Raw genomic sequence first — 22,923 nt, 5'->3', positions numbered from 1 at the left:
CAGTTTTTACTCTTTTGAAACATGACATCCACCTTTAACACTTTGTAGTGTAGTGGTTAAGAGCTTGGCTGCTAACCAAAAGGTCAGTGGTTCAAATCCACCAGCCGCTCCTTGGAAACCCTATGGGGCAGCTCTTCCCTGTCCTATAGGGTGGCTATGAGTCTGAATCGACTCGAAGCTCAATGGCAACATTTGGTTTTTTGTTTTATCTCATTGAACACCATCAGTGCTCCACTAATTACAAAACATAATAACACTTTCTTGTATTTTATCCTCTCAAGCATTGTATTTTTTTTTGATAATGCTCTCTCTGTGTTTCTCTCTCTCTTTTTTGTGGCCCTCTCTTGATTTACAAGGAATTATACTCCTGGTTATTCTGTGAAGTCCTGGTGGCCCAGTGGTTAAGAGCTATGGCTGCTAGCCAAAAGGTTGGCAGCTTGAATCCACCAGTCATTCCTTGGAAACCCTACAGGACAGTTCTATTCTGTCCTATAGGGTTGCTATGTGACTCGACAGCAACAAGTTTTTTTGTTATTCTGTATCTCTTCTATTTCTTCTTTGATAATCCCTTCACTAACACATTTTAGGGCACATGCCTCAGAATATTCTTTTTTATTTACATACTCTCCATTGGCAATGTCATCCACCTGATGGGAAGGGAGATCCTATCGGTCACAACAGGCCAGGGACAGTGCTAAAGAGTATAGAGGGATACATAATAAACAATCTGTCAAGTTATTCTAAGACCCCATATTATGTTATATATATATATATATATATATTTTCCTTCTTCCCGCAGTCAATTTTCCATACACCTAAACTACTGTCAGTGATTCTGTGGCAAACAATTCTTGACTGGTATAACATGACTTTATGAAAGCATTCTACCCAGCACCTAATGATGCAAAACTCTTCTTTCTGATTGGTTATCAATCTGAGGAGTTTCCAATCCTGAAGAGACCAGGAAGATATCTATACTCTTCTTAATGCATATTTCTTGACGGAGTTGTGTGGGGACAAGCTCCATTCTGAAGGGGCTGGCCTGATTTTACTGTCTCATTTTTATTCTCCAGAATGGATTCTGGGTGGGTTTCCTGGGTGGTGGTTCTATTAGTGAATCTGATCAGGCTGGATTCCTCTGTGACTGAAGGCAGAGACTTTCCAGGTAAGAACAGAGAAATTTCTTTATTTGGTTCAAGAATTGGCTGGGGGAGAGATGCCTTTCCCTATAACTCTATGCCATGGCCCGACTGGAAGTGGCTTCTGGCTCCAGAGAGCAGAGTTCTTTGACAGAAAAATACTTCTCTCTCCTTTGCCACACACAATGGACTGCTGAGAAAAAGGACTTCCTGTGCCGAAGCCACGGATTCCAGGAGTAGGGAGGCAGGAAGAAGGGAAACATTTTGTCCTGTTTAGAGTCCTTACTGTATCATTCTCAGTCACTGAAAATCGTAAAACCTGGAGCCAGTCTGAGAGTAGCTACCGTTCTTCAGCCAGGAGTTTTCTCTGATGATTGTCACTGTTTCTGTATTTATCCAACTGACGTATTCAACTGCGGGCAAAAGAAATTGAAAACAAACATTGTTTCTTCTGGCATTTATCAAACCCCTACTATATGGTCAGAGTCGTACTAAGCAGCTTTGAGAAGTAAGAGAAGTTGACAACATCATCCCTGTCCTCAGACTACCAGGTACATGTTATTTATCGCTGTTCTTTTTTGAGCTGCAGAGACAGGCCACGCAAATACGAAGCAATGTTAGACCACAAAAACACATTATTTATCAGCAGAAAACAGGATGTGATGTGCTGAGAACAGAGCCCACTTTGAATGTCAAAGTCTCAAAAATACAAAAGAGGAACAAACTTACGGGGAGAGGAACATTTTTCTTAGAGAACAGAAACCACTCTGAGCTTATGACGCCCATTAAACAACACAACTGAAAAAAAAAAAAAAAAACCAGCACAGATCTTCAATGATGACTAAAAATTCTGGATTTTTTTTTTTTTTTTCTGACTCAGAATGTAAAAGGAAATAGAGAAGAACATAAATGGCGAGGAAATGGAGATTGGAACTTTACCTGAAATTAGCTACTGAGTCAGAGATGAGTATGGCTGATCCAGGAAGGGTGCCACAGTCCTTATGATCTGCTCAGTAGTTCCTGGAGGGGGCCTCTGAACTTAGAAATGAAAGTAAATTTACACCTTGAGATCAGTAGCAATTATCCTTCAAGTTTCAAATGCCATTTCTTTGAGGGCTCTTTACTGGCCAACTTGCATTATTAACTCCATTTAAATTTTCTTTTATTGTTGTTCTCAAGTGCACAGGAATTGAGTTAATCTTACCCATTGAGTTCACAGCACATTGTAATCATTGGTCAGTAAAAGGACTCTCTTCCGTTTTTTTTTTTTTTTTTAATCTCCGCTCTTATTCCTTCCCCTCCATAGATACCATTCTGAGTCTGGTATGTCTTTAAGTATGAAGGTGGCCTTTAAAAACATGTAGTATTGTTCTTCTGTTTGTATTTTAAAGTTTTAATAAATGTCATTGTGCATTGGACTATATTCTATATTTCTTTACACTTCACACCATGCTTTTTGAAAGTGATATGGGGATGTTTGTGGCATTGACGGAGCTTGGGAAGCCTGATGCTGTTGGATGTGAACTTAAACTCATCTTTATCAATGGGGAAGCAGGCTCAGGGAGGGGAAGTGTCTTTTCCTAAATAAAACTACTTGCTATAACACTAGAACTTAAATAAATTGAGACCTAATCCAAGACCACTTACCCATTTGTCTCTTAAAATTTTCCAGTTCTTCAAATCTAAGGCAAATTTTACTTATGCTATGGAAATAAGAATCATACTTTTTCTTACTAATTAGGACTAGTAAAATAGCGTTGGAGAGTTAAACAACTTTGGGAAACATGAGCAGATTAGAAATGAGGCACAGGGTTTGAAAGTTAATATATAGTTCAAACTAATCAGTATCAATATTAGTAAGGTACTTTCAAAGTAGAAAATCATAATGGACAATGGAATTGAATTTTTGTTTATTCCATTTCAATGACAATGATAGAAAAGTCCTAGAAGGTTTAAGCTAACTTTACATTCCTTACCACCATGTTGTTGTGAATACTAGAATTGTAGGTATGCATGGTGATGGTAATGGTAACAATAATAATAACAAAAGGCATCTTCAAACCATGGATTAATATTAATTTTTTTCAGCATCAACAGAGGTAATGGTTAGCACCAAGGAAACGGATGAGGTCTCTGAGCAAGAGTGTAAAGGAAACAGCCTAAAGTAAAATTCTTGGAGAAAATTCATAGTGAGCGGAAGGTAGAAGGGTAGTTTCACACCTTCATGCACCTATTCTGTGTTTCTTTGCTACTCCCCTCTCCCTCGTCTGCTTTATTCCAGCTGGAACGTGTAGACTGAACCTGCCCAGGGCACTGGTGTTGTTGAATTATTTTATGTGAGGATGGATTATTCTGCCTTGGTAATAAAGGGAGCTAAAACCTTTGCCTTTTGAAAGCTTGGCTGGGAGGAGTCTAGCCCAGTGTCTGACATAGAACAGAGTCAGTAAATATTTGTTGAATAAACAAATGAATGAATGTTTATATCTCTTGGGACTCTCTCTTTGGGTTACATGTCTCCTGTTTGGCTGCTCTGGTAGGATGGGCCTTGGGCTTCTTCCCATCATGGGTGTCTTTTTGGTAAAAGGAATCAGGGTGGGGCATGGGGGAAAAGAGCCTACTTTGAACTATTTACTGAGAGCAAAAGTCCTCTTAAATCCATGTGCTCTGGTATAATTTACCAGGCATGTGTTTCCTAAAGATGGGGGCTGGCTCATGGTTCTTTTTTATTTTGGTTTTCCAGAAGATTTTGTGGTTCAGGCAAAGGCTGACTGTTACTTCACCAATGGGACAGAAAAGGTGCAGTTTGTCGTTCGATTCATCTTTAACTTGGAGGAGTATGCACGTTTTGACAGTGATGTGGGGATGTTTGTGGCATTGACGGAGCTGGGGAAGCCGGATGCTGAGCGATGGAACAACCGGACGGATATACTGGAGAGGAGCAGAGCTTCTGTGGATGCACTCTGCAGATATAACTACAAACTTGGTGCATCCTTCACAGTGGGGAGAAAAGGTGAGGTGGAAGATAGGGTTCGGTGGGGTTCAGGAAATCTCCCCCACGCAAACCTGACCATGGTTCTTCCTTATGGTAGGCAGTTGTCTGCTTCAGGATAAGTGGCCTATGAACAGGGAAGTCTGTGTGTATGTTTTGTTTTCGACAGTGACCCACTCATTATTCTCACAGATCAGGTCACTGTGGTCTTGATCCTAGACCTTTAAGTCTTCAGGGGCTTTAAGGACTAGTGTACTCTCATAGAAGGTGTAACTGTGGAAGTGTCTAATAAGGCTTAAGTCCTTCTTGGGACATTGGCACACACAGTTTCTGAGTCTTGGGGCTGAGGTTTTCCCACTGAGGTCCATGCAAGAGATCAGAGGCAGGGATTAGTCTTTAAGGAAAGCTGGTGGTTTTCTCTCACAATGTCTCATCTCTCTCCTCCTAGTGCAACCAGAGGTGACGGTGTATCCAGAGAGAACCCCATCCCTACAACACCCCAATTTGCTGCTTTGCTCTGTGACAAATTTCTATCCAGGGGACATCAAGGTCAAGTGGTTCCGGAATGGGCAGGAGGAGAGAGCTGGGGTCATGTCCACTGGCCTTATCAGGAATGGAGATTGGACTTTTCAGACTATGGTGATGCTGGAAATAACTCCTGAACTTGGAGATGTCTACACCTGCCTTGTGTACCACCCCAGCCTGCTGAGCCCTGTTTCTGTGGAGTGGAGTGAGAGTCAGCTTCTTGTACTCTCTGGGCCTGACTCAGGATCATACTGAATCTATATGGGGCCTGTGTTACCTCTGCACACTTCTTGGTCACAACATCAATTCTTTTCCCTGATCTGGGGGAGTCACAGAGATCTGGAGTCCTTGGGCTAGAGTGGGAGTAAACATTGCAGATATCTATCCCATACCTTCCAAGTCCTAGTGGTACAGTAGTTGAGAGCTCTGCTGCTCACCAACCAAAAGGTTGGCAGTTCAAGCTGTCAGTTGCTCCATGGGAGAAAGATGTGGCACTCTGCTTCTATAAAATCACAGCCTTGGAAACCCTATGGGGCAGTTCTACTCTGTCCTATAGAGTTGTTATGAGTTGGAATCGACTCGACGGCAATGGATTTTTACTTTCCAAGATTAAAGAGGTCCAAACACCTCATCATTTTCTTCCACCCTGGGAACTCCACGACCACCCATTGTACAACCAGACCTCCTCCCCGGGAACTAGTACCCTCTAATATTTTGGTTTTAGTATTTAGGGGCCATTCCTATAGGTTGTAAGAGGCAGTAACAGATGGGAGGTAACTCCATGTGTGCAAGCCTTGGCCTCAAAGAGCCATTTCTAAATTCATCCCTTCTCTAGGCAGCATTGGACATGACACCCAGTACAGGCTCTGGAATTTCAGGCAGATGCATCAAATACTGGGAGCTTTTTTACTAACTTTAAGACTTGTTTCCTGTAGGAGCTCAGTCTGAATATTCTTGGAGGAAGGTGCTAAGTGGAGTTGGAGCCTTACTATTTGGGATAATCTTCCTTCTGGTGGGGATTGTCATCCACTTCAGGGGTCAGAAAGGTAACAAGCCTCTGAGGAGTACCTGATACTTGCCATGTGTCTTCCCCCAGCCCTGACTTTCCTTAATGTCAAAGATCTGAGTCAGGGAAGACTGATTATACATCTCAGGAATTATTGGGATAGTCTTTTCTGAAGCCAGAAACATTGGAGGGTGTACATGAAGATGGAGTTCTGATATTGCAGACCATCCTCCATCCCTTCAGCATTATGATACTCATTTGGTCCTAATTTGGGCATTCTCTCTTTCTCTCCAGGTTATGTGGAGACCCAGTTGTCTGATGATGAGGTAACGTCTTTCCTTCCTTGCCTGTGGGTGGCAGATCATTCTGCTGGTCCTTTGACAAAGAGGAGACATCATTGGGATAAGGAGATATAGGGTGGCTTTGACTCTATTTGGGTGGTGCTATCTCCTGAGTCCCTGAAATGGAAGGGTGGGTGTCTCATGAGACCTTTACCACTGTCCCTGCAGGTCTCAAGAGGTGTTCTTCCACCACAGCCATACCAAGGTCCTAAGTGAAGCTTCTCTGGGATCCTGATGAAGTACTGAGTGGCCTGGGCCCCTAGACTAGATAAATGACAGTCATGAGATCAGCGTTCTGGGAGTGGCCCTTTTCCATAATCCTTAGGGAAATACTGGACTGATTCTACAAGATTTGTGTTCTGAGATCTTGCATATCCCACCCTTCTGCCCTTCCTCCTGCTACTTGTATGCTTTATTAAGTCTTCATTTCTAAGAAAACTCTCCAGAAATCCTCCTAAGACCTACCTCCTTCCAGTCCCAAACTTTTTACTTCTCTGTGGCCCAGCCCTGGCCCTATAAATTGTTATCCCCAAATCCTTCTCTGTTCCAACTGCAGTCTCCACAGTCTTCAGAAGACAAATGTTCAGCCACTATTTCCTTGTTTCTGTTTTTTTAAAACACTTTTTTAAAATCATAAAATAAAAGAGATACCTGTAAAAACCGGTTGCTGTTGAGTCAATGCCGACTCATAGCGACCCTACAGGACAGAATAGAACTGCCCCATAGAGTTTCCAAGGAGTGGCTGGTGGATTTGAACTGCTGACCTTTTGGTTAGCAGTTGTAGCTTGCCTTAGCTCTTAACCACAATGCCACCAGGGCTCCAAAAGAGATACAGATAACCACATAAAATGTATAATTTAATGAGTTATTTAAAGTAAAATCCCTGTAATCACCGCTCAGGTCAAGAAATAAAAGTTTGCCAGGCATCCCAGAAGTCTCTTAAGTGCCTCGTGTCAATCAAAACCCCTTCTCTCACCCCCAAACTAATCATATCCTGACTTTTATTGTAGCCCTTTTCTTGTTTCTGTATAGTCTATTCACCCACACTTGCATCTGTGGACACTATACCTTAGTTGTGCCAAGTTTTTTTTTATATGTCTTTTATGTTACTTATAATTTCTTTTCCTTATGATTAATCTGTTGAAAAAACCTGAGTTTCCCACAATCTACATCTGGCTGATTGCACACGCATGGTATAATTTAACACGTTTCTGTGTCGGCATTTCTTGCAAATTGGCACCTGGATTCAAGGCTGGATCAGACTTGGGTAGTACTGTCTTTCACTGTGAGGCACATAATTGTCTCTCTTTTATGATGTTATGTTATGTTGCCGAGGTCCATTCATTCACTGGGGATTGCAAAATGGTGATAATTCTATTATTCCTTCCTCATTTATATGCTCCATTATTTCTATAAAGAGATAGGTCTCATCATTTACTGTTGGGCTGTCCAATGGTATGGTAGAAAGGCGGGGTCAATGTTTCACTCTTTTTATTTACCAGTTTTCAAGATAATGAATTTTTTCCCTGCTGTCATTCAAAGGTGACCAATTAAGTTTTCCTCTCTTTTTTGGTATCGTGATGAAATCAGGGATTTAAATATTGATGGGTTTTAATCCATTTCAATTTTTATCCTCGTGGAAGCTCAAATGTTTCATTTTTGGGCAGTAGAAACTTCTTCAAGAGGCTCCTGAGTTCTTTTGACAAGTTTTTAGTTTTCTTGTTATCTGCTATGACAAGATGTTCCGGTTTCATTTTGTACATTTCTTGCCCCAACCTGGAGTCAGCTATTTCTCCAGAAAGCCCTGGTTTATTCTAGCAGGAAATATCATCACAGATCATAATCCAGAGTTAGGAATTGGTCATTGTGTCAGGACTTCTTCGTGGAAACACACACACACATCCACGCACAGTTTAAATAAAAAATTAATCTCTTCTATATTATATTGTAATGGCATCTCCTTTCTTCCACACCATGATTTTTAAGGACACAGAGAAAGACACAGAATATCCACACTTACTCATTTGCCTTTCCCATATTAACATACACAGCAGTCTAAGGGTAATAAAACTCATACTAAACCAAAAACCAAACCAAACCCAGTGCAGCCGAGTCAGTTCCGACTCATGGTGACCCCACGTGTTACACAGTAGAACTGAGCTCCACAGGGTTTTCTTGGCTCTCATTTTTATGGAAGCTGATCACCAAGCTTTTCTTCTGTGGCATCACTGGGTAGGTTCAAACTGCCGAGCTTTCCGTTAGTAACTGACAGCAAATAGTTTGCGCCACTCAAGGACATAATACTCATACCATAACCACCAAAATGATTACCGAAAACAGTTAAAAATTCCTTTTGTTTTTGTTCTCCACATTATTCCTCCATTTTTATAGTTGTGATATACCTAAATTACTGGATCACGTGCCACTGAATACAATACTCACTCCCTTTTTAGTATCGTTTCTGTGAGTAACTGTATATCTAATGCTCACCCATACCTTATGTCAATGTCCCTCTGCTCCAGCGGTTTTCAAGGTGTGGTCTGAGGACCCCTGGGGGTCCCTGGGACACTTTTAGGGGGGTCTATGTGTTTTTTTTTTATGTGGTTGAAATTATTATCATAATACTAAGACTTAATTTGCCCTTTTCATTACGTTGATATTTGCAAAACCCTATGATGGGCAAAACTGTTGGTGCTTTAGCACAAATCAAGGCAGTGACACTAAACTGTACAAGTAGCCCTTGTATTCTTCAGTGCTACCCACTGGCAGTAAAAATAAATAAATAAATAAATAAAAAGGGAAGTTTCATTTAAGAATGTCCTTCCTGAAACAAAAATGATTTAGTTTTGCTAAAGCTCAACTCTCAAGTATACATCTTTCTAATATGCCTTACCTTTAATATGTCTATGACTTATTCATTTTTTGTATCTCTAGAGCTCAACCAGCTATCAATCATAGTATACTTCAAAGAGTATATGTACCTCATATAGAATATGACTCTACTCCTTTGCCCCTGCCTTGTTTGTTACCAGCTCCCACCAATAAAAACAAATCTATCCAGTCCTTGTCCCTTTGCCACATCACATCCTCAGAGCAATAACCCTGGGTGTTGTATAACGAAGATTAAGTTTCTGAACTTCTTCCACCTGAGTAAGGGTTTACTGTTCAGTTCTTGTCCCTGATCCTCCTCTCTCCCTGCTCTGCCCTCAAGTATTAGTTTTTGTGGCTCTTAGGACTTGGAGTCCCCACGTCTTTCATGTTCTGACTTGGGTGATGACCACCAGTGCTGATCATGTCAATCTCACTTGTCTTCCTTGTTCTTTGAATGCTTTGTATTCAATTTGGAGGCACTTTTTAAAAAAATTTTATTTTGCTTTAAGCAAAAGTTTACAAATCAAGTCAGTCTCTCATACAAAAACTTATATACACCTTGCTATATACTCCTAATTGCTCTCCCCCTAATGAGACAGCACACTCCTTCCCTCCACTCTCTGTTTTCGTGTCCATTTGGTCAGCTTCTGACTCCTTCTGCTCTCTCATCTCTCCTCCAGACTGGAGATGCTGAAATAGTGTCTACTTGATCCAAGAAGCTCATTCTTCACCAGTATCATTTTCTATCCCATAGTCCAGTCCAGTCCCTGTCTGAAGAGTTGGCTTTGGGAATGCTTCCTGTCTTGGGCTAACAGAAGGTCTGGGGACCATGACCTCCAGGGTCCTTCCAGTCTCAGTCAGACCATTAAGTCTGGTCTTTTTACTAGAATTTGGGGTCTGCTCTCCTGCTTCCTCAGGGTTTCTCTCTTGTGTTCCCTGTCAGGGCAGTCATGGGTCGTAGCCGGGCACCATATAGTTCTGGTCTCAGGCTGATGTAGTCTCTGGTTTATGTGGTCCTTTCTGTCTCTTGGGCTCATAATTACCTTGTGTTTTTGGTGTTCTTCACTCTCCTTTGCTCCAGGTGGGCTGAGACCCACTGATGCATCTTAGATGGCTGCTTGCTAGCATTTAAGACCCCAGAAGCCACTCTCCAAAGTGGGGTGCAGAGTGTTTTCTTAACAGATTTTATTATGCCAATTGACTTAGATGTCCCCTGAAACCATGGTCCCCAAATCCCCGCCTCTGCTATACTGGCCTTCAAAGTGATCAGTTTATTCTGGAAGCTTCTTTGCTTTTAGTTTAGTCCAGTTGTGCTGACCTCCCCTGTATAGAGTGTTGTCTTTCCCTTCACCTAAAATAATTCTTATCTACTATCTAATTAATGAAGTCCCTCTCCCCCTTTCCCTCCTCCCCCCCTTTCCCTCCTCCCCCCATAACCATCAAAGAGTTTTTCTTGTCTGTTTTAACTATTTCTCCTGTTCTTATAATAGTGGTCTTATACAATATTTGTCCTTTTGCAACTGACTAATTTCACTCAGCACGATGCCTTCCAGATTCCTCTATGTTATGAAATGTTTCATGGACTCATCATTGTTCTTTATCGATGCATTGTATTCCACTGTGTGAATATACTGTAATTTATCTATCCATTCATCCACATGGAAACCCTGGTGACGTAGTGGTTAAGCACAGCCAAGAGGTCGGCAGTTCGAATCCGCCAGGCGCTCCTCGGAAACTCTATGGGGCAGTTCTACTCTGTCCTATAGGGTCTCTATGAGTCGGAATCAACTCAACGGCACTGGGTTTGGTTTTTTATTCATTCACTGATGGGCACGTTGGTTACTTCTACCTTTTTTCTATTATAAACAGTGCTGCAATAAACATGGGTGTGCATATATCTGTGTAAAGTCTCTTAATTCTCTAGGATATATTCCAAGGAGTGAGATTGCTGGATTGTATGGTAGTTCTATTTCTAGTTTTTACAGGAAGCGCCAAATTGATTTCCAAAGTAGTTGTGCCATTTGATATTCCCACCAGCAGTGCATAAGTGTTCCAATCTCTCCACAACCTCTCCAACATTTATTATTTTGTGGTTTTTTTGATTAATGCCAGCCTTGTTGGAGTGAGATGGAATTGCATTTGGAGGCACGACTTTCAATGCACTGTCAGTAAGACTGGTTCCTGGTCTCCTGGCTGCCACATAGACCGTGTTTCTGCTTTTTAGTGTTTCTTGAGTGTCTGATTCCACTGAGTGCCCAGGGCAGCAAAAATTTCATTCAGGATTTAGTCTGAAGCTGCCTTCCTGACCCTTGCTTCATTGGGGAGCTTCTTCCTTTTAAACATTTTCCCAGGGAAGTATGGTGTCCTCTTCTGGTTCTGGCCCAGGCTTGTAGTGGGGATGAGGGAAGGTCAAGTGGGAAAGAGGCAGCCACAGGTCATCAGTGGGTGGGGCTTGGGGGCAAAAGTCGTCACTCAAAGAAGACCGGATTTTCAAGTCAAAATGGGGGACACCGTCACGATGCTAGATTAACCACCAAACAAAATTCCAGATGGTGAAATTTCAGAAATTTAACAATCTTGTTTTACTTTGTTAGAAGTTCTAAGTCTCTGCTCTGAAGGTGTGATGTGGCATTTTGATCCCCAGATGGCGATCGAGACCGTAACTAAAACTTGTTTTCTCAATTTCCGCTTTGGAGGGAATCCCCGTGGACGCTTGAGATTTTATAAGGGGATTTCCCTACGTTGGCTTCGCGTCTGGTTTCATTCTCACATTACCTCAATCCTTGAAGATCTACAAAGGGCGTGTGTGGCAGGGGTGGGGGGAGAAAGGGGGTATATAGAAATTCAAGGAAGAGAGAAGAGGTTGTGGGAAGCTTACCAAGCCAGCCAGCCACAGACGCCTTCCACCTTTGTGTCTCGTCTCTGCTTGTCTCTTTTCCCCACTCTCTTCCTTAAACCCCTTTCCTTCTTAGGCGTGTGTTCTTAATTACCGCAGTCTCCAGCTGTAGCAACAGAGACCTGGGCCAAAGATAAATTGAATTTAATATTTTATAAAATGCTCTTATGGATACAGAACAAAACCTGGTAATGTAAAACCTGAGATTTAAAACAAACCAGTCCGTCTGGCAAATTGGCTATTCTGTGACCTCAGATCAGCTTCCCATTCACCATGAGATGTCTTCAGATACGTAATTATAATCTAAGGGCTAATCGCAGATTATAATGTAACTCTACTAGTACCGAGCTCCACCACGGCAGGAATTTTGCCTATTTTTATTCATTGATGTATTCCTGGTGCCTAGGATTTTTAGGATAGTGTCTGGTTTAAAGTAGGCACTCAATAGGTATTTGTTGAATGAAAGAATGAAGATCAGGGAACTCGAGGCCAAGATAGTCTGAATAGTTTACCCAGTCACAGGGCCAGTCCTACAACTCAGGTTTGGTGTCCTTTTCACTAATTTTTACCATCCCGACAATATTTTCATTTTGAGTCTTCTAGTTCTAATAACTGAATGAAAAGCTTCATTCCTTCTTTCCTTTTTTTATATTGTAGTGAAAATATGCACAAGAAAACGTATGCCAGTTTAACTATTTCTACCTGTATAATTGAATGACATTTATTACGTTCGTCTAGTTGTGCGATCATTCTCGCTTTTTCCAAATTATTCCATTCATCCTCTTTTCAAGCAATTTAACCCGATGCTGTTGAGTCGATTCTAGCTCATAGCGACCCTGTAGGACAAGAGTAGAACTGCCCCATAGGGTTTCCAAGGAGCAGCTGGTAGATTTGGACTGCCATTCTTCTGGTTAGCAGCCAATGATCTTAACCATGGAGCCACCAGGGATCCTAAAGCAATTTAGTCATCAGAGAACTGGAAAGGGGATTTTCTCTGTCAGAAGTATCATCTGAATGAGGTACATTACTTCCTTTTTTCCACCTTGACCACATTCATTAGCATCTTCTCTCTTCTTCCCTAGATGAAAAGCTTCATTTAGCATTATTTTCATGTCAAAAAGAACTTCCTTACACTTTGTCTGAATATGGATATAAATATAAATATAAATAAAAATGTCTATGTTTACATTTGTCTTTATGTGCATATCTATCTACACACAGATACACACCAAATCACTACCTGCTATTCCCTGAAAAAAAAAAAATTCCTGCCCTCTTATACCCTGGAGGGTGCTACATAGCAGTGACGTCACCAGGGAGGTGCAGGGTGGGGGGATGCAGACCCCACCGAGTGACACTGTCAGAAGTTGTGACATCAAAATGACTATCTATAAAATTTTTGTGCAGTGTTTCAGCAGAAATTTATTATTTTTTACAAACATATCCCTGTAGTTAGTTATAACAACAAAACATTTTTTGAAAGTCCAGTGTACATGTGTCAATATAACTATAAGGCTAAAACTCTATGCTAATTTACTTTTTGAACCTTCTACTGCAGTCTGGTCAGAGCTCTCATTATTACCCAATTACAATGATGCTTTGAATCACATGGTTTTGTTTGCATGCGCCACAAACATGCGCTGTTGTTTTCCTTGCCGGTGGTGTTTTTATAGCCCCCAATTTTGTCAAATTTTTTGGCTTTTTTGCTCAATATTGTGGTAATTAGTATTTGTGAACCTGTATCAATAACTTTTTTGAGAATGAAGTAGTAAGTAAAGGAAAAGAATGAGTGATATATGGGAATTACAATTTACAAGTAACATCAGTACAAAAAACAGTACTAAAGATTTTGTATGGTCTGGTATGGGAGGAGGTCCATGCGGGAAGGTGACACCATGAGTTATCACACTGAGTGACACCAACCCTAGTGACACCACTGCTGTATAGGATTGTTCATGTGAATTACAACTTGACTGCAGATCAGTTCCTGCAACTTTGCAACTCCAAGTATCTGTTTCTCTTTGCCTGCCACGAGATGCTTTTTAGTAGGTAGTCTGTTTGGGTCTTGAATGGTTATCATATAATGCATCTTTTATTTTTCCTTCTTTTGTAATTTCTCATTGGGGAAAGCTGAAAGTTGTAGGAATATGGCATTTCTGGGTTCTGTAGTATGTAGTTTACCACTCATCTGTCAGTTTGTCATACTATTGTGGCTTGCATGTCGCTATGATGCTGGAAGTTATGCCACTAATATTTCAAATACCAGCAGGGTCACACATGGTGCACAGGTTTCAGCGGAGTTTCCAGACTAAGACAAAGTAGGAAGAAAGGCTTGGTGATCAACTTCGGAAGATTAGCCAATGAAAACCAAATGGATAAGGACGGACTATTGCCTGACTGGACTCAAACATGCCAATGATGGTGGGGACCGACAACATAGTATGTACTGTAGCATATTAGGAAGCAGTTCTTAACCATTTTATGGAAGGTCCATGTGGCCTACAGAGGTTGCCACAAATAAAACAGTGTAACTATGTGTACTTTAAAAGGGGAGCTTATAAAGATCACATTTTGTCTCAAAAGAAGGTCTTTCTCAAATGTGATGCAAAGCTATCTCCTATATATATATGTATATATATATCCCCAGCTCAATTGATTATTAAGCATTAGAAACATTCCGAGGAAAGAGCAAGAGCAATGACAAGGGCAGTGCAGGCTTTGATTAATCATATACATCCCTGTAACCATATGTATGGCCTCATCATCATCTATATCCACATAGTGGTAAAATATTAGAGTTAGAAACAACTTTAGGAGAGTGCCTGATCTGGAATCTTGGCTTCAGGGAATACTTTTGTTCTCTTTATACAGATTAACTAAAACCAAACTAAGCCAAACCTCATGTCTTCGAGTCAGTTCCGACTCATGGCAACCCCACGGGTTACATAGTAGAACTGTTCCACAGGGTTTTCTTAACTTTAATCTTTCCAGAAGCAGATTGCTACGCCTTTCTTCGTGGCATTGGTTGGTGGATTCAAGCCGCCAATCTTTAGGTTGGTAGAGCTGAGCGCAAACTGTTTGCAGGGATCTATTCAGATAACTAAAAACAAAAAACAACCCATTTCCGAAGAGTTGATTCCAGCTCATAGCTACTTTATAGGACGGAGCAGAGCTGGCCCATAGAGTTTCCGAGGAGTGCCTGGGATTCAAACTGCTGACTTTTTGGTTAGCAGCCTAGCACTTAACCCTACGCCACCAGGGTTTCCATTCAGTTAACTAGAGAGGTAAAATCAGTAGTTTTCTACTTTATCTTGCCTAAAAATTTCCTGGATTGCTAATTAGTGTTACTTGCCAGGTCTCACTCTAACAAATTCTGATTCCGTGGTTTTTGCTGTCTCTGGGTTGGAGCATGCGACTCTTCCTTGGTCTAAATCCTGACCTTCTTGCATCAAAGCATTGAGGACCACCGAGTGCACACGTGCTCATATGACCAGAGGAAATGAGAAATGGAAGATGCTGGGTCATGGTCAAGTCCTAGCTTAGTGCACTACTTCTTATGCTGAGAAGGTGATGGTAAGAAAGAGAGTTGGTCAGGTACTATAAGGATACCAATCATCAACCCACAAGAGGCAGGTAAGGTAAGTTAGTAAAGCGGGCTGTGTGGCAATGTGGTGACCACAGCCTTGTATTAAAGGTCAGCCACAGCCCCGTCCGCTTGTTGTCAGAATCTGATTTTTTTTTTTGGAAAAAGAAAAATCATAAATTTGTAGGTTTTTATGGGAAATCAGATTTGCTGGTGTGAGTCAACCCTGCAAGCATCAAGTTAAGTCACATTTAAAGTCCAAACGTGGTGCAAGAGGCTCATTTTAAAGCCTCAGGTTCATGATGTCAGATGTAAAAGGGGAAACAGAAAATGTACACTTCACATCTGTGCATTTAACATACAGGCACGGAGGAACTTTGCCCGTGAGAAATCTGACCCAGTCAAATCAATCTTAACCATCACTTACTCATTGAATAATGATGCTGGAATTACACCATTTAGAAATAAAAATAAAATAATCTATTCATTAACAACACCAGTAAACATGAACATAACAAACAAAAGCCAGGCAACTAATCAAAATATGCCACCCATAAGACTTCCTTATTAAAAATTCACAAAGTTAGTTGTGAACTTAATATTCAACCAATTTGAAAAACTGAAGCACATAATGTTTTTAGTTTATTATTCTTTTTAGCGTGCAATTGACTTGCGTTCCTATACTATAGCTAAGGACAGATGATTATTCCTTCAGGGGAATATATTGTTTGAGGCTGGAATTTGGATTAAATTCCTAGGCATCAATTCAGTTTTCTTATTTTGGTGACAGATTGATGAGAAATCCACATACCATGTTATAAACCTGGAATTTTTCTGTGTAGTAATTTTTTTTTTTTTTAATTCTAGCTCTTATATTTTAAGAAGCAATTTGCTTTTGCATTAGATATGTGGCATTTCATGATCGGGTCTGCTTTGTTTCATAGAATCAGTGTTTCTTGCATCTTTAAGGGCTACCACACATCTGTTAGAGGCCCTTGGGTGGCGCAAATGATCTGTGCTCAACTACTAACCCAAAGGCTGGCGGTTTTAACCCACCCGGTGGCACCGTGGAAGAAAGGCTTGGCAATTTACAGAAGGAGAGATTTCAGCCAAGAAAACTCTATGGAGCTGTTCTACTCTGTAACACATAGGGTCCCCAAGAGTTGGAATTGACTCAACGGTGACAAATTTTCACACCTGTTAGCCCTTATTTCAGTGGTATTTCATCATTTTTGCTTAATGTGGGAGCCTGGTGGTGTAGTGGTTAAAGAGCTTAGCTGGTAACCAAAAGGTTGGTGGTTTGAAGCCACCAGCCATTCCATGGGAGAAAGATGTGTCAGTCTGCTTCCATAAAGATTACAGCCTTGGAAACCCTATGTGGCAGTTCTACTCTGTCTGATAGGGTCACTATGTGCTGGAATCGACTTGACTGCAGGGGGTTTTGGGGGGTACTTAATTGCACTGACCATCTGCTGATTATATCATGCAGGTGCTGGACTCAATGAGAGAGCAGCAAATGAATACCTCATGGATTAGTAGGAATACATGAGCTATTTTTACCTGAAACCCGGATACAATCTCAGGTAACACTGTTACCAGGTGAAACCCCCAGGTTCTTGCTTGGCATGACTCGTATGGGCCAATAAACTAGAGACTGAAGTGGGAGAACAGGAAGGGCACGCTTTATTTCATTGTACAAGGAAAAGGAGGCAGTCAGAGCTGCTGCCGCCAAGACTGCTCCCCGAGGGCGAGCAGACAAGTTACCTTTAAGGGGTTTGCAAGTAGGGAGTTCAAACAAGTTACGTCAGCAACATTCTTAATCATACTACACAGGCGCAATGGGGTTTACATATAACCTCCAAGCAAAAAAAAAAAAAAAAAAAAGCAGGATTCAAATGCAAAGCTGGGGAGGGGAGAAAGCCCAGCAAAGGAACCAGGATTTTTAATGCAACACTGTGGGGGAAGAAGCCAAGCAAAGAAAATAGCATTTTTAATGCAACACTGTGGGAGCGAGCTCTGTCTCAACACCAGAACGAAAGTACTGGGATGGAAACTATGCTGAGCTCAATATAAGCAACGGGTTAAGACACCTCCCACTTTATTTGAAATGCTTGGTGCCACCTGCCACTCCATGATCTGGCCCAACAGACAAACATTGCTTTGCACCCCACCCTGACCCTAGCAGATTTGGTCTTGAGCAGTTTCTTCTTATTTCTGACAATGTTGAACTTTACCTGAGTTCTGTGATCCTGGAAAACAGGCAAAGTACCCCTACGCTTTGCATTCTGGGAAATGGCGTGCTGTGAAGGATCAAAGATAACCGCTTTGTTTGACTCAATAGCACCATTTGCTACGCATGGAAAACAAAGCTACAGATTAAAAACAGTTGCCGTAGAGTCAATTCCAACTCCTGGTGACCCCATGTGTGTCAGACTACAACTGTGCTCCACAGTGTTTTCAATGGCTGAGTTTTTGGAAGTAGATCACCAGGCCTTTCTTCTGAGGCACCTCTGGTGGACTCTAACGTCTGGTTAGCAAGCTGAGCAGCTGAGCACATTGGCCGTTTACACCACTAGGAATGCTCCCTAGGGTTTTCAAGCCTGTAACCTTTCGTAGGTAGATCACTAGGCCTGTCTTCTGAGGTGCCGCTGAGTAGGTTCAAACCGCCAACCTTTTCAGCTAGTAGTCGAGCACTTAACCATTTGTGCCACCCAGAGACCCCCTGCTGCACACCCTCATTGCCATCAAGTTGATTCAGATGCGCAGTGACCCCACAGGACAGAATAGAAATGCCCCAAGGGGTTTCCAAGGCTGTAATCTTAATGGAAGCATACTGCCCCAGCTTTTTCCCATGAAACGAGTAGTGGGTTCAAACTGCTGACCTATCGGTTAGCAGCTGGGCGCTTTAACCACTGTGCCACCAGGGCTCCTTTTAGTTCTTCCTATATTCATCTGGTAATTGGGGTCCCCTGGAGGGCAAGGGAAAAAGTATAGTCAAGAGCCACCAACTGAGGAAAATTGAGAGGATGAGTTTCTATAATTTCTTGGTTTTAGAGTGTGGAGGACCTAGTTTAGGGAATGGGAGAATGAAAGCAAGAAGAAGCCTAGAGCAGATTAGAGATATCATTTCAGTAAATGTGGAGGACTGTAATTAGTAAATACCAAAGGAAGGCTTCTCTTGCTCCCTGAATTTCCTCTGCCACTACTCTACCCCACCCCAATTCCCACCCGCTGTCTCCCTATGTATTGCAACTAAGCATAAGTTCACCAACTCTAAGAGCTGGGCTGCCCTAAGGTGTCAGCAAATCCTGCTTCACCCAACCAGGCAGCTCTCAGAGCGTGTCGTGGATTGAATTGTGTCCTCCCCAAATATCTGTCAGCTTTGCTAGGTTGTGATTCCCAGTATTGTATGACTGTCTACCATTTTGTCATCTGATGTGATTTCCCTATGTGTTGTAAATTCTATCACTCTGATATAATCAGATGGATTAGTGGTAGTTACATTGATGAGATCTACAAGATTAAATAGTGTCTTAAGCCAATCTCTTTTGAGATAAAAAAGAGAGGCGCGAACAGATGGACACGGGAACCTCATACCACCAAGAAAGCAGTGCTGGGAGCAGAGCATGGCCTTTGGACCTGAGCTTCTTGCACTGAGATGCTCCTACACCAAGGGAAGACTGATGAGAAGGACCTTCCTTGAGAGCCAACAGAGAAAGCCTTCCCCTGGAGCTGACGCCCTGAATTTGGACTTCTAACCTACTAGGCCATGAGAGAATAAACTGTTTGTTGAAGCCACCCACTTGAGGTATTTCTGTTATAGCAGCACTAGATGACTAAGACAGATGGGTTCATGCAGTTAAGGGCTGTATAGAGATCTGTTTCCACTTCTATTTTTAAACATATATTTAATAAAGCAATTATATTAGTAATTTTTTTCTCTCCAAACTGAAATAGCTTCACACCAGCCCAGTCCCCAGGCATGTGTCATGTGCATGGGTAGTGTGGGTAGTGGAGATCAGATGCTGGGGACTGTTCACAGTGTTCTCCAGTGGGTCTCATATCAGGTGAGCAGATAACCACAGTGGTGGCTTTGATCTTTATCCAATTCTTAGTCTTGTAGGTATCATTTATACTCAAATAGACTGAAAGAGAGAAACATAAGGAACAGTGTCGGAATACCAGCAGCTTAGAGAACTTAGAGACACAGTACCAGGGCACAAGTACCTGCTGGTGGCCCCGGACAAGCTACTCACATTTGCTAGATCTCTGTTTCCTAAACTGTCGAATAGGGAAAATGAGAATGCCTACCTCACAGGGCCGTTTTAAAAATTAACTGAGGTATCACATGGGAAGCACTTGGAATAGTAACTAATACCTAGTAAACATTCAGTACATGTAAGTTATTATGGTAATAGGGATAATAAATGATGAGAATTCTGCAGTTTTAGCTCAAAATGTTCTTCATAAAAAAGATATCTCCTATATATATCCTATATGTAGAGATGTATATAATAAGATAGAAAGAAAAACAAAACAAAACAAAAACTGTTGTTAAAAATAAAACATATTGGTTATACGGTTTTGCCCTTTATCAGGAATAAATACTCTCCACAACTGAAATTTATTATTTGACAAAAAGAGTACAAATAGCCAAAGCTTCCCCTTTATGATGCCATTAAAAAACATAATAATTATAAAAATAAACCTATTTATTTTTTATTGTTGTAAAAATATATATGGCACAACTTTCGATAACACATCCAAAGTACATGAGACAAAGTCTTGCCATCCTCACTTCTAAGGCGCATTCAGGCTGTACTTCTTCCAAGACAGATTAGTTTGTTCTTTTGGCAGTCAATGGTATATTCCATAGTCTTTGCCAACACCATAATTCAAAGGTATCAATTCCTCTTCAGTCTTCCTTACTCATTGTTCAGCTTTCATACGCATATGAAGCGACTGAAAATACCATTGCTTGGATCAGGTGGACTTTAGTTCTCAAAGTGACATCTTTACTTTTTAAGACTTTAAAGAGTCTTTTGTAGCAGATTTGCCCAGTGCAATATATCCTTTGATTTCTCGACTGCTGCTTCTGTGGGTGTGGATTGTGGATTCAAGTAAAATGAAATCCTTGACAGCTTCAATCTTTTCCCTGTTTATCATGATGTTGCTTATTGGTCCACTTATGAGGATTTTTGTTTTCTCCATACTGAAGGCTGTAGTTTTTGATCTTCATTAGTAAGTGCTTCAAGTCCTCTTTGCTTTCAGCAAACAACATTGTGTCATCTGCAGATGGAAGGTTGTTAATGAGGTTTCCTCCAATCCTGTTGTCCCATTTTTCTTCATATAGTCAAGCTCCTCAGATTATTTTGCTCAGTGTACAGATTGAATAAGTATGGTGAAAGGACACAACCCTGATGCACACTTTTCCTGATTTTAAACCACGCAGTATTCCCTTGTTCTGTTCGAACGACTCTCTTGGTCTAAGTACAGATTCTTCATGAGCATAATCAAGTGTTCTGGAATTCCCATTCTTTGCAATGTTATCCATAATTTGTTATGATCCACACAGTCGAATGCCTTTCATAGCCAATGAGACACAGGCAAACATCTTTCTGGTATTCTCTGCTTTCAGCCAAGATTCATCTGATAACCGCAATGATATCTCTCGTTTCACTTCTCTTCTGAATCTGGCTTGAATTTCTGGAAGTTCCCTGTTGATGTATTGCTGCAACCACTTTTGAAAGATCTTCAGCAAAATTTTACTTGTGTGTGGTATTAATGATATTGTTTGATGATGCCCGAATTCTGTTGGGTCACTTTTCCTTGGAATGGGCATAAATATAGATTTCTTTGAGTCTCTTGGCCAGGTAGTTGTCTTCCAAATTTCTTGGTATAGACAAGTGAGCACCCCTAGTGCTGCATCTGTTTGTTGAAACGTATCAGTGGGTGTTCTGTCAGTTCCTGGAGCCTTTGCCTTCAGTGCAAATGCCTTCAGTGCAGCTTGGATTTCTTCCTTCAGTACCATTGGTTCTTGATCATATGCTACCTCCTGAAATGGTTGACCATTGACCAATTCTTTTTGGTACAATGATTCTGTGTATTCCTTCCATTTTCTTTTGATGTTTTTTGTATCGTTGAATATGTTGCCCATAGAATCCTTCAATATTGCAACTTGAGGCTTGATTTTTTTCTTCAGCACTTTCAGCTCGAGTAATGCAGAGCGTGTTCTTCCCTTTTGGGTTTCTAACCCCAGGTCTTTGCACATTTCACTATAATACTTTGTTTTGTCTTTTTGAGCAGCCTTTTGAAATCTTCTGTTCAACTTTTTTGCTTCATCATTTCTTCCATTTGCTTTAGCTACTCTACAATTATTTTTTAACGTCTTCCAGTACCCAATTATTTAACTTTCTATGGACCAGCACTGGTCCCTAATCCACTCCCCCAAAACCTCTTCTGTTCTTAATGATCTGTCTATAAACCAAACAAAACCTGTTGCCATCGAGTTGATTCCAACTCATAATGACCCTATAGGACAGAGTAGATCTGCCTCCGAGGGTTTCTAAGGCTGTAAATCTTTACAGAAGCAGACTGTCACATCTTTCTCCTGTGGAGCAGCTGGTAGGTTTGAACCACTGACTTTTTGATTAGTAGCCGAGTGCTTTAACCACTTCACCAGTGTAGTGGTTAACATGTTTGCCTACTAGGCAGAAGGTCCCGGATTCGAAACAAGGTGGAAACTTTGTTTGCAGACACTCTGTCTATAAGTACCTCAAAAGTCATAGACAGTCACTGCTTCCTTTTAAAGCATTTTTTTTCTTTTGCTGATCTGTGATGCTTTCCCTATTATCATAGATTAATGTGTTTTCTGTCCTCCAGCCCTTTTAAAATAAAAGATCATATAAACAAAGTTATTTTCTACTAATGATGCTGCTGTTGTTGTTGTTAGTTGCCTTTGAGTCACTTCCAACTCATGGTGACCCCATGTGTAGTGTGTAAGCGAATTAAGAAAAAAAAGAAAAAATTGAAGCACTTGGTAAGATCTGAAATGGCCAGTTTGAGGATCAGGTGTGATTCCTTATTTGCTGGCTCTGTTTTCACCCTAGAAGCAGCCATCTTCCGTACCGTTTCTAAGAGAGGAACGTCTGGTAATGATATCGTATACACTTTGGCCCCTCCCCGTCACATACCCATATACCTGTCTTACTGTTACCAATCTAAGAAATATACATAGGCCCTTTTAAGCCAATCGCCTTACACGTGGCTTGTATTACAGGAAGCCCTGCCTTACCAGTTCCATCACAGGAAATCCTGCCTGTGAGTTCCTGCCACAGGAAGTTCCATCTTAAAATGATCAACTACCAATTGAGTAATGTCTTTTGATGATCTAAGTTTGTAAATACCAATCGAGTAATGTGTTTCATATCCATTGTTCCCCTCCTATAAAACCTCACTGGATTCCCCTGCATGGAGTTTGGTCTATTCCCAGATCAAGCTGTCTGTATTCTTTCAACAGATCTCTCAATTTTACATCAATCAGAGTATGAATGGTTACTCTAGGACAGTGCAG

General features: G+C 41.2%; 1 protein-coding gene across 1 annotated transcript; it reads left to right on the top strand.

The window, feature by feature from the left end:
* Nucleotides 1-977: 977 nt before the first annotated feature.
* LOC100673529 (HLA class II histocompatibility antigen, DO beta chain) lies at nucleotides 978-17,183 on the top strand. Its single transcript, XM_010600611.3, has 6 exons — nucleotides 978-1,165; nucleotides 3,880-4,149; nucleotides 4,577-4,858; nucleotides 5,589-5,699; nucleotides 5,954-5,985; nucleotides 6,169-17,183. Exons 1-6 carry the CDS (start codon nucleotides 1,075-1,077, stop codon nucleotides 6,214-6,216), a joined length of 834 nt encoding a protein of 277 aa, XP_010598913.2. The 5' UTR covers nucleotides 978-1,074; the 3' UTR covers nucleotides 6,217-17,183.
* Nucleotides 17,184-22,923: the final 5,740 nt, after the last annotated feature.

The sequence above is a fragment of the Loxodonta africana genome, chromosome 1, assembly GCF_030014295.1.
Source record: "Loxodonta africana isolate mLoxAfr1 chromosome 1, mLoxAfr1.hap2, whole genome shotgun sequence".
Lineage (NCBI taxonomy): Eukaryota > Metazoa > Chordata > Mammalia > Proboscidea > Elephantidae > Loxodonta > Loxodonta africana.
This window is presented reverse-complemented; position numbering and strand designations above follow the sequence as displayed.